At 34.2% G+C, this 11,416-nt stretch overlaps 2 protein-coding genes across 3 annotated transcripts; both read right to left on the bottom strand.

Annotated features, from left to right (window-relative positions):
• Positions 1-1,382: 1,382 nt before the first annotated feature.
• On the bottom strand, positions 1,383-1,922 carry LOC111987012 (uncharacterized). Its single transcript, XM_065772880.1, has one exon. The coding sequence runs from the start codon at positions 1,920-1,922 to the stop codon at positions 1,383-1,385; it is 540 nt and encodes a 179-aa protein (XP_065628952.1).
• Positions 1,923-4,043: 2,121 nt separating this feature from the next.
• On the bottom strand, positions 4,044-10,952 carry LOC111987008 (serine hydroxymethyltransferase 3, chloroplastic). 2 transcript variants are annotated; one of them, XM_065772850.1, is made up of 12 exons: positions 10,730-10,952; positions 9,988-10,236; positions 7,341-7,536; positions 7,094-7,268; positions 6,889-7,006; positions 6,687-6,799; positions 6,426-6,548; positions 5,934-6,038; positions 5,706-5,792; positions 5,515-5,622; positions 4,687-4,759; positions 4,044-4,576 (listed from the first exon to the last, which is right to left on the bottom strand). In XM_065772850.1, exons 2-12 carry the CDS (start codon positions 10,202-10,204, stop codon positions 4,281-4,283), a joined length of 1,611 nt encoding a protein of 536 aa, XP_065628922.1. In that variant the 5' UTR covers positions 10,205-10,236; positions 10,730-10,952; the 3' UTR covers positions 4,044-4,280. The 2 variants fall into 2 exon arrangements, with proteins under 2 accessions (XP_065628922.1, XP_065628921.1); XM_065772849.1 differs by lacking the exon at positions 10,730-10,952 and adding an exon at positions 10,497-10,606.
• Positions 10,953-11,416: the final 464 nt, after the last annotated feature.

The following is an 11,416-nucleotide window of genomic DNA, read 5'->3' as shown; positions in this document are numbered from 1 at the left end:
TGGATCAGTGGAACTCATAGCAAGACTGCCTGATAATACAGGACCTTACTGGAGTTGGATATGACACAGATTAACAGGGGAGATCCAACTATATTCACTGGATACATTATGTTAAAAATGACTAGATCCCAGATGGTTTAGCTAAAGGCGTGTGTCTTTGGTTTGACGACATATAAGCTTATTTAGCTAAAGTATATTTGTTAAGTAAGAAAAAATATTGAGGTAAATGAAAAAGCCATACTTGAACCAAAAAAATAAAGAAGCTAAATAAAAAAGCTGCTAGCAAACGGACATGTATCTACACTGTTTTACCCTTTTCCCAAATGAGTGATATTGAGATTTACAATAATGATACAACAAAAGAAAATGACCAGATTCAACAAAAAGAGTTTAAATACCACAAGCCTAGGGTTGATTCAGAAACTCAAGCTAGCTAATTCATAAACGGTGCCTAAAGACCCTTTTTTTCTTCCTTTTTTGGACAAAGGAGATCAAAATTTCTGATGTACACAGTAATGAAGTAAAAATCAGCTTCAATTTTTTAGTCAATGCTAATATATAAAATTTTGTATCAGTCAACTGCAACTTTTGCCATGATTCCCTAGTTTCAACTACAAAAATTGCACAACATCCTCTAAAATAACTTTAATTATGCAATTGTTCACAAAAGAGACAGAACCATCATTATACAGGCAATAAGACATTAAAAATTTAAATAAAAAGCATCTATTCTGCTAATTGGAACCCCTGCATCAGGCAAAGATGTAAATAGGAAAAGTTTATGATATTGAACCCTGTATCAGCCAAATGTACAACAGTACATATATTAGTTGTCGCAAGACATCCCCAAGATCATCTTCGCACGTAATAAAGGCTTTCAGCCTCAGATGCCAAGCAATAAAGTGAGTGCATCACACAATTCACACAAGTAAATGAAAGTATGAAACTATAAGAATCAATGGAGTTTATGAAAATCCATATTTATATCTGTATTATCACCATGAATTCAGGACTGCAAAAACGTAATAATTATATAATGTTCTACTTTAAATGTGTAAGAAAATTAGTTTGACTAACAGATAGACTACATGGCTCTAACCGTGTCGAATTCTTCCTCAAAACTTACAAAGATTCATGTCTTGGATTCAAAGAAGTCATACTTTGAGAAACATGCTTAATCATAAGCAAAAACTTGATTGAATATGATAATAGAAATAATGTAATCTAGTTCTAGTGTACAAGACAAAAGAAAGCTGTGCACCAATTCCCTCAAATTATAATAACAAAATAGCAAATGAAAAGTTACAAGGCTACATGAAAATCTCAGAGATTCACAGGATCAAAGGAAAGCAACTTCACCCAGTAGACTTTTGCATGTATCCTCAAAAACAACAAGAACAATCAAATGGACATAATGGGGTACTTCCAGCATCAGCCTTATTGATACCCAACTCCTCTTCGGTGTAAACAGTAAACCCATCATTTGTTTTTTTTCTAGGCCAGGAAGGTGGCTCAGCAAACTCGCTATCATTAGAACCTTTATCCTTCTTCTTTTTCTTAGTCTTCTTAGGATTTCCAGTTGCTTCTTCATTAGGGTTTTCAGTCCTTTCAGATTCCGATTTCTTCCTCTTCTTTCCTGCAAAGATTTCATCGATCTCACTAGCAGCCTTTTTCTGCACCAAAGAGGATTTTTCTTCTTCCACAGCATTATTATTTTCTTGCATTTTCTTTGCCTTTTTGGAAGAACTCTTTTTTGTAACTGGAGAGGGTTTTTCTTCTTCTAGAGCATTATTATTTTCTTGCATTTGCTTAGACTTTTTGGAAGAACTCTTTTTTGTCACCAGAGAGGGGTTTTCTTCTTCCACAGCATTATTATTTTCTGGCATTTGCTTAGCCTTTTTAGAAGAACTCTTTTTTGGCATCGTAACAAACCAAAGCTGCAGACCTAGATTATTAATTTTTTTTTTTAAAATACTGCAATTATAACAAAAGGAAGTCAATATTTGAACGGCTTAGTTTCTGAAAATAATATAAAAAGTGAGAGTTAGAGACACACACAAATCTTTTTTTAACATTTGATAAGTCTTCAGATTAGAACCTAATAAAACAAGAAGAAAACTTAGGTACACTTCTTTAGATGTTTTACCTTAAATTCTCCTATTAAACTCAACCATATGACTCATTGGCCAATGCAGTTCCTTGAGTATAGTTAAAGCTTCCAAGATCACATAGTTGGGGTTCAAAAATAAAATAGTTAGATACCACATGGTTGAATTTAATTGGGATATCTAAGGTTCCACACCTAAGGAACTATAACTAAATTTTACCTATAAAACAAACCAACAATACCACAGACACGACAAATTTCACAACCATTTTCATTCAAATTGTGATTAGTGCTACGTCACTTTCACAGCGGACCACCACTTTTATTGTACGCTAATCAAAACTAGCTACCTTAACCGTTGTAAAATTTGTTGTGTATCTAGACTAGTTGAAAACCATCCAACCCTTCTGCCCTATTGAGCTTGATGCAATGAGCTGACCCAATTGACTTGAGAGTCATACATTGATTTCTGGAAATTAAACTAACTTTAAACTCAAAAATTTTGTTCCACATTCTACTACCCAAAATTTTTTTTTTATTGTTCAGTGAGATTATAACTCAAAGTCTGTCCTTTAAATAACCAGTGACCAGAGCAATCAAAAAAAAAAAAAAAAGCTAAGATTTTTAGCAACCAAACAAGAAACAAAAATTAAAAAAAATCGAAGAAGCCGTGAGAGAAGCAAAGAAGTGGCTCCTTGTAAACTATAAATCCTAGCTTTTGTGTTTACAGAGGCGAAGGGTTAGAGAGAGAAGCGAAGTGAAAACTGAATATTGTGGTTAGAGAAGAGTGGGATTTGTTATGGTGTAGTCAAACTCACGTGAGTACTTTTCAGATTTATGAAGTTTTTGATCACAAGCCGCTGATTACTTGGAAAGGGCCTATTCAATTTTAGCATGATATACAATTTCTTTTTTCTTTTTTCAAAAAGCAAAGACATGGATATCTCTTTTTATGTTATTTTATTTTTTGTCATGAAAAAAATACACCATTAATTATTTTTTATTGAGCACAAAAATTAAACACTATTGTATGTGTGTGTGTATGTTTTTTTTTTGTGCATATTTTTTATGTGTCTCGAACTACGATCATAGGATATTTATTAACAAAATTCTTTAAATTAATTTCAAGTTTTTGGAAAAAAAAAATACTTTGCTTTTTTAAACTTGAGCTGGTTCTATTTTAGTCCTAAATTTTTTTTTTTTAATCCTCAAAAAATTTAAAGTGAACTAATTTTGTTCATCTGTTGCTGTTACAATTTTTGCTCATCTGGTTAATGGAGCATATATGGGGAGGGTATTTTATATATATATATATATATATATGAAAAATGAGGAAAATTTGAGGAAATAAGATATTGATTAGTGAAGGTTTCAGGTGTTATTTTTTTTTTAATGAGAAAAGTGAGGCTTTCTTTTTGGACTTCGATCAATTTTTTGTTTCCAAAGTTTTTTCAAAGCATGTATTTTTGGGGGGATTTGTACTTTCCCATCTCTATTTTGATGATGAGAAAATGGTGGAATAGTATTAAGCAATTTGAAATTTTCACTCTCTGGTGACTCAATGTTTTTGTTACCTTAGATATCAATGCAACTAATGGCATTCTTTGTTAAGGTAGTACAAAACTTTGAATTTTTTGCGTTTTGAAGCATGTTATTTTTTACTTTAATTTCTTGATCTATTCCTACTTTATGATAAAAAGAAATCAATTTATATTTTGATTTTTGCTACTTTGTTGAGCTTTAACTTCTGTCAAACCAAAAAAAAAAAAAAAAGGGGAGGGTAGACACAAAGAACAATGTAAGAGCTTTAGCTGCTAGATTACAAATTTTGTAATGAACTAAATAACTTGTTCATCTATTTTATACCTTTTTCTTTTATCTAGTTATTTGGATCTTTACAAAATTTGTAATCTGTTCTAACAAATTCAATCATGCATTCTAGCAAAAAGAAAAATGTTATTAATCGAAAACATGTTTAACAGACTTTCGATTTTCTTAGCAACAAAAACGGGGTAGACAAAATAATAGTCTCAAACCCGGATTCCAAAATTTATCCCATCTTAGCAACAAGAAGGGTAGATGATAAAAACATAGTATCAATCCAGATACCCAAATTTCTTATCAGGCCACTATCTAATTGTCCTATAAGTTACTTAAACCTTCCTTTTGGTTCTCATAATTGTGCAATAGCTTGCTTATAACCCAGGCAGAGGAACTGGGTTGTCAGAGCTTCAACTCTCTCGCGCAGATCCGACAATTTATCCAGTAAAGGGAAATCAGGGGCTGCTACAAACTTCAAAAAATCTTGAAGCTTGGATCCTGAGACTAACCGCTTAGCTTCAAGGGTTATCTGTACACCCTCGTGAATAAAGTCTGCAGTTGCTACAAATCCTTTCTCTGTGAATCCTCTAGTTGTCATAGCAGGTGATCCAATGCGAATACCTCCAGGCACTAAGGCACTCTTGTCACCTTTATAAGTCAATATTATTGAGTGAAGTTTTGACAAGAAAGGGAGAAACAAACAAAAAAACAGATCAAATCAATTAAAATAGGATAAACCTGCCAAAGAAAGGACTCACCAGGAACTGAATTTTTGTTGAGGGTAATAGAGGCCAAGTCAAGAATTTTCTCCACCCGAGCTCCATCAATACCCTGTTAAGGGAAGCAATGTTGATTGCTCTTAGTAAAGGTAAATGGTGGCAAAACACCCCCATCCCAAATAATCATCACAACAATTGCTGCAGTACTAGCAAATTAAACAGGTTGTCTTTGGATTAAATGCCTACAATCCAGAACAAATTTTGACATATAATAATATTGACGTGTCATGCATTCTCCCTTTCAAAGAGACACACACCAAAAAAAAAAAAAAAAAACCATGCCACCCTGGTAGGCAAAATACCCCCCCATCCCAAATAATCATCACAGCAATCATTGCAGTACTAGCATATCAAACAGGTTTTCTTGGATTGAACGCCTAGCTATCCATAACAAATTTTGACATATAATAATATTAACATGGCATGGCATTCTCCCTTTCAAAGATAGGCACACACACCAAATAAAAAAAAAAAAAAAAACTACACCACCTTGGTAGGTCATGAATGATCTATACAACTATACTATTCTGGGGAATGTTTGAAAATGTAGAAGACATACCAAATTTGTTCATAGACTATAAATCAATTCCTTGAAATAAAAATGTCAAGGAATATATATATATAAAAAAGCCAGCATCAAGGTTTAAATTTAAAGAAACACAAGCCAATGAGATTTTGCTCAAATAGCACTTCTTACTCCCATAAGAATGGGATGGAGGGTAAGGACATGCATTCAAGACTCATTAGGTGCATGTATAGCTCATCCAAAACAAACAACCCCCGGGGACAAAGAAGTCAATAACTTACCATTGGCCTTAGATCGACAAGAACCAGGTGATTATCACTCCCACCAGAAACCAACTTATATCCTAATTCATTCAATCGGCTAGCAAGAGCTCCACAATTAGAGACCACCTATAGACAGTATAATTACATAAGTACAATTTTAAGGGCATAGCTTGGACCAAGTTCTGATCATGAAGGGGGAAGCATAGTACCTTATTCTGGTATGCCTTAAACTCTGGGGACTGCGCATGCTTCAAACTAACTGCAAGTCCCCCAATTGTGTGGTTATGAGGGCCACCCTGCATAATAACTCTGCCTTTAAATATGTTACAAGAATAATTTGCAGATTAAAAAGGTAAACATGGGTACCCACATAAGATAAAAGGAACACAACACTCCATACATCTGATAACAAAGCAAAAGAGATGAGTCCAGCTGACCTGTAGACCTGGAAAAACAGCATTGTTGATAGCAGATTCCAAGTCAACTCCAAGCACAGGATCCTTCTTGAAGAAGATCATGCCACCTCTTGGACCTCTCAAAGACTGGAGAGAAATGTCTAAATTTATCAGGTCATGTGTGTGCAGAATGCAGATTACAACAAAGACAGCACATGATTTTCAGAAGATTTGATATAATGCCATCTGGTCAGTATATTGTCAAAGCAAACTTTCCTACCTATTGAAACATAAAATCAGGATGCAAACAAGGCACATTACACTATATTTTAAACTACAATATCATCAAAAGAAAACAAGGTGACTCCATAATAATAATAATATATATGCATGTATGTATGTATGCATCTAGAGAAGAGATCTGGATCAAGTTCTCTCTTAAGTGCACAAAAAGTAAGGCAAGCAATACCATAAATGGGGAAAAAAAGTGGAAGAAATATTTTGCACAGTAAAATTCAAAATTTTGACCAATACCTTGTGTGTGGTGGTGGTCACTATATCACAGTACTCAAAAGGATCAGCAACTACAGATGCAGCGACAAGGCCACTTATGTGAGCCATATCCATCATGAGAAAAGCACCAACAGCATCCGCAATCTTCAAGTGCAAATATCAAACATAACCAGTTAGTTATTCGGTTGGTAGAGAGAAGACGATTATTTGGACACAATAATCCACCATTCACCTCTAACGGATGCTATTGCATATAAATAATCACAGCATAAAACCTCTTACCTTCCTCATGCGAGCATAGTCAAAATCTCGAGGATAGGCACTTGCACCAGCAATAATGAGTTTTGGTCTAAAGAGAACAGCGGTTTTCTCAAGCATGTCATAATCAACAAGACCTGTTTGAAAGTTTAAACAAAATTAGAATTGACCACAAAATCAATTCAACCATTCATCCTTATCAAAACTAATAAAAGAATCATGTCACCTGTAGATTCATCAAGTCGGTAAGGCATAGACTCAAAATAAATTGATGTGCCAGATACCCGTCGTTTAGCAGTCATGAAACCATGAGACAAGTGTCCACCATGAGGTAAGTCCAACCCCTAAGTTACAAGTACAAGTTATTAATGTATTCTAAGACAGCAAATGCTAACAACAAAAGCTAAAATGAAGAGAGAAAAGCAACCCACCATTATCCGGTCATGTGGATTTAAAACTGCAGTGTAAACCTCAAAGTTAGCAGGGGAACCAGATAATGGCTGAACATTAACACCCCACTTCTTTCCATCTAGGTGAAATGCTGCCAAAGCTCTTTGTTGACACAGTATCTCAAGCTCATCTATGTACTCGTTGCCACCATAGTATCTGAGGTGTACGATAAATTAAAAGCTATAAAACTTACAATTGAAGTACATTCCTCAAAATAACAAATTATACCTTTTACCAGGTAGTCCTTCAGAATACTTATTGGTCAAGCATGATCCAACAGCTTCCATTACTGCTCGAGATGTGAAATTCTCTGAGGCAATTAGCTCAAGGCTTTTGAACTGCCGCTCCTTCTCCTTGTCAATAATCCTGCGTACTTCAGGATCAGCTTCAGTCAGACCATAGTCTAAAAAGCTGCTTCCACTACCTACATTTCATAACAAGCAATTCCATGCAAAAAAGATCAGCCTTGACTAAGTCCAGCTACTGACAATTGGTAAGATATTTATTGTCATAGGCATTAATTTGTTTATATGATTCTATGCAAACAGAATGCATTTTATGCATAACAAGAGAGTAACAAAACGTATCAAGCTTATTTTTCTACACTGCTTCCATTTTCCCCAAAAGCAATAACACAGATAACTCATTCTAATATTTCTGTAGGATTCACGGCCATAAGCAATAGCACAAATTGTAACAGAATTAACATTACACACAGAATAATTAATAATTATGGAACCTCTACAGGTAAATATGAAAATTTTATTGCAATAAAATGACCATTATGGTTGTCTTTGCAGACAAAGCAGAAGCAGATGTTCAACAAGCAGAAAAGTAGAATACACAAATTCTCTAAACTGTGATAAAACAAGATTAAAGAAAAAGAAGGAAGAATTGACAACTACCCTAAAGTAGTCAAATCAAAGAGAAATGCAAAAGGCAAAACAATAAGCTCAGTTTCTAAACTTGGCATTGGGAGGGGTGAATGAAGGTTGTGATGGGCCAATAATATCGCCATCCTGATGACAGTTCTCATTATATATTACTCAACAAGACACTAGTTATAGAGACAGTATCCAATGTCAAACTGCCTTTGAGTAATTTACGCCTCTCCTAACATGAATATAACAAAGACTCAATACTTATTGGTAACATAAAACTGGGAACTAATACTGACAAATAAGTATTTAGTTGACCATATCATTAGTAAGTCATATTGAAGAAACCAATATCAATCAAGGCAAAGAAATGTCCACAATACAAAATTGTGCCAATGATAAGAATTGAACAAAACTAAACACTACTTCTTCAGATGGTATCATGCCACTGTTAGATGCATACAAACTTATACTCCAAACCTTGACACCTCTTCCTAACAAAGCATTTTAATGGGCTTGAGCCACTTTCCACCCAGTGTTGTTAAAAGTGCGCTTTAAGCACGCTTAAGCTCAAAGCTCAAAGCTCAAAGCTCAAAGCCCCAAGGCTCCAACGCTTTTTGCCTCAAAAGCTAAGCTCATTCAAAGAAGCATGCTTTAGGCGCGCTTTTTTGCGCCCTTTCAAAAAGCTCAAAGCTCGCTTTTTGGCGCTTTTTTTTTTTTTTTTTTCAAAAAAATAAATCAAAACTGAAATAAAACTTTAGGATCTTAACAAAAGCTCAAAGCTCGCTTTTTGGCGCTTTTTTTTTTTTTTTTTTCAAAAAAATAAATCAAAACTGAAATAAAACTTTAGGATCTTAACATTATTGATATAAACCAATGATTTGACATGTTTTTAGTGTAACTTACTCATCAAAAAAAGATATTTTGAGTGTAACTTGTCCTAAAAGGCTAAAACCCAACCCACAACCTCCCAGTTCTTCCCTATTTTTATTTTTATTTTTTCTTGGTTTTTCTCCTTGAAACAGTAACCCACCCAGCTTCTTCTTCTTATTCTATTTTTTCCCTTTTGGATATCTGCTTCGTACCAATTACCATGTTGCTATGCCCTCATATTCTTAGCTCATTCATGGAAAAAAAAAAAGGTACGATATAACAAATTTGTGGTAATTGTTTTGTTACTTTAGTGGTTGATGTTGAACATAGCAGACTAATTCCTATAGAGTTACAAGTGATTAAATTATTAACTAATATTACTAATTAGTCATAGGGCATTATGGACATTGGAGATTTAAGAAAGGATATTACATGGAAGTACTCATATCTAACTTATTCAAAAAAATAAATGACTTGATTTGCTGTTTTTGTGTTAAAATTGCAAAAGTAGGGCTTATCTAAATGTTATATGAATTATATAAAAAATTTTATTTCAATTTCTATGATAATTTGATCATTTGATTGTTGCATTTTTCATTAATAATTATTTTTAAATTTATTAAATTATTTTTTTTAAATGTGCGCTTCACTTCAATCAGGTGTGCGCTTGCGCTTTGCGCTTCATGCCTAGGCCCCAAGAGGTCTTTGCGCTTAAGTGCGCCTCTCGCTTTTACCAACACTGTTTCCAACAACTCAAAACACACACATACGCATACATAAAAAAATACTCCCCATGTGAAAAAGTTAGTATTTAGTCCCAAAGCTTTTTGGGTTAGTCATGGATCCTCAACAGACTAACGTTGACCACTATACATATAGGATCAACTCAAGAAAAGTGACTAACATTTTATGCTGGCCATAAACCCACCGCAAACCTCATTTGTCCGGACTTAGGACCAGATAAAAGGTCATACCTAATGCACAAAACTTCCACTTTTCCAAGTTTTGGACCAGAAGTGAGCAAAAAATACGACACTAAGCACTGAGACATGAAGGATTCACTAGCATCCAGATGAGAACTCAAGACAACAAAAACAACCAATCAATCAATGTAAAGTTGATACCTCCAATTTCAGGCGCAGGAACAGAGGCAGAAGAAGGCGGCCTCCCAGTAACTAAACTTCCTTCAACATAAGAAGATCTACAAGGTTTCAACAAATTAAGCCTTCCTTGTTGTGGAAACCCAATAACACTAGACCCTTTTGGAGCGAAATTTGACCCTTTGGTCCAAATGGGCTGTTGAAGAGACCCCATCACTGCAGCTCCACTACACGCTTGCATCTTTGCTTCCAAAACTATATGTCACAAGCTTACTACATATTCCAAAAAAAAAAAAACCAGCACAAAAATTCAGCTTGAATATCCAAACATACCAGAAAAATAAAATCCTAAACATATATTTTTTTTAGAACGGAAAATCTTTCTCATTCAGGGGCTGTCTTTTTCTTATAGAAAATTATCCATTAAACCAAACAGAAATTTAATCTAACAACAACAAAAATAATAAGAATAAATTATGGAACCGAAATAATCAATCTTGACATAAAAAAGAAAACAAAAATTGAGGTTTTACCTTTGTTAAGAAATTTGTGTGTGGGATTTTTGCGTTTTAGCGAGGTCAAGGGAAAACGAGCATAAACCCTAGATTCTTTTTGAAAAAAAAAAAGAAGGGAGAGCCGCTCACTGAGTGAGTGGAAGAAACAAATATTAAATATTAAATATATAAATATATTTAAATATTTTAAAAAAAAGAATGTCCACGTGGCAAGAAGTAGGATAGCATATGTAAAAGGCCAAAAAAGATACCTGAAAATAAGGCGCAAAAATTAGAAACCGTGGATGTCCGAAGAAGGAGGAAAATTTGGAAAGACCGAGGTCAACTCAATATAATGGTGGGTCAACACTGGTTAGGCCTTTTGTGGTGGAATGATTTAAAGCTGAGTGAGTGGGTTTTTATTTTGAATGTGAGTGGGCTGGAGATTTTTTTTATTCCAATGGGGCTTTCAGTTGGGTTTTGCGCTTAGAAGGAAGGGAAAATGTTGATGATGATGATTTCAATGAGTAAAAGGGAGAAACTTGGAGTTGGGATGAAAAGAAAATAGTGATGTTAGTATGATAAGAATGAGGGTGGCAGAGAGATGAGTCTCTCTCTCCCCAATAGCCGTGGGGATCCAGGGATTTATTTTTGGGGCCTCTACATGGCTGATAATTATTTATGAATAGAAAAAAAAATGAAATTGGATAAGAATGTTGATGTCACTTACACATTTTTGAGACACGTCATATTAATAGACTTCCTCTTTCACAAGTGCAAAGAACTAAGGTTTTGACTGTCCATGTCAAGTTTTATTGTGAGTTATTAATTGTTGACTATACCCCTAATTGTTGATTTAAGATGCACAATCTAATAGTAAAATTTCATAGAAAGATAAATTAAAAATGGATTGTGATCAGATGGCATTTAACTTTTATTTTTATAGGAAGATAAATTAC

The sequence above is a fragment of the Quercus suber genome, unplaced genomic scaffold (assembly GCF_002906115.3).
Source record: "Quercus suber isolate HL8 unplaced genomic scaffold, Cork oak 2.0 scaffold_65, whole genome shotgun sequence".
NCBI lineage: Eukaryota > Viridiplantae > Streptophyta > Magnoliopsida > Fagales > Fagaceae > Quercus > Quercus suber.
The sequence above is the reverse complement of the archived record's forward strand: the minus strand, read 5'-3'. Positions and strand labels throughout refer to the sequence as shown.

Excerpts from the sequence above, each read along its gene's own strand:
- LOC111987012 (XM_065772880.1), bottom strand. The coding sequence starts at position 1,922 with ATGCCAAAAAAGAGTTCTTCTAAAAAGGCTAAGCAAATGCCAGAAAAT.
- LOC111987008 (XM_065772850.1), bottom strand. The coding sequence starts at position 10,204 with ATGCAAGCGTGTAGTGGAGCTGCAGTGATGGGGTCTCTTCAACAGCCC. Across the intron at positions 7,537-9,987 it reads TCCTGCGCCTGAAATTGGAG|GTAGTGGAAGCAGCTTTTTA; the intron begins GTATCAACTTTA and ends TATGAAATGTAG. Across the intron at positions 7,007-7,093 it reads ATCCACATGACCGGATAATG|GGGTTGGACTTACCTCATGG; the intron begins GTGGGTTGCTTT and ends CTTGTAACTTAG.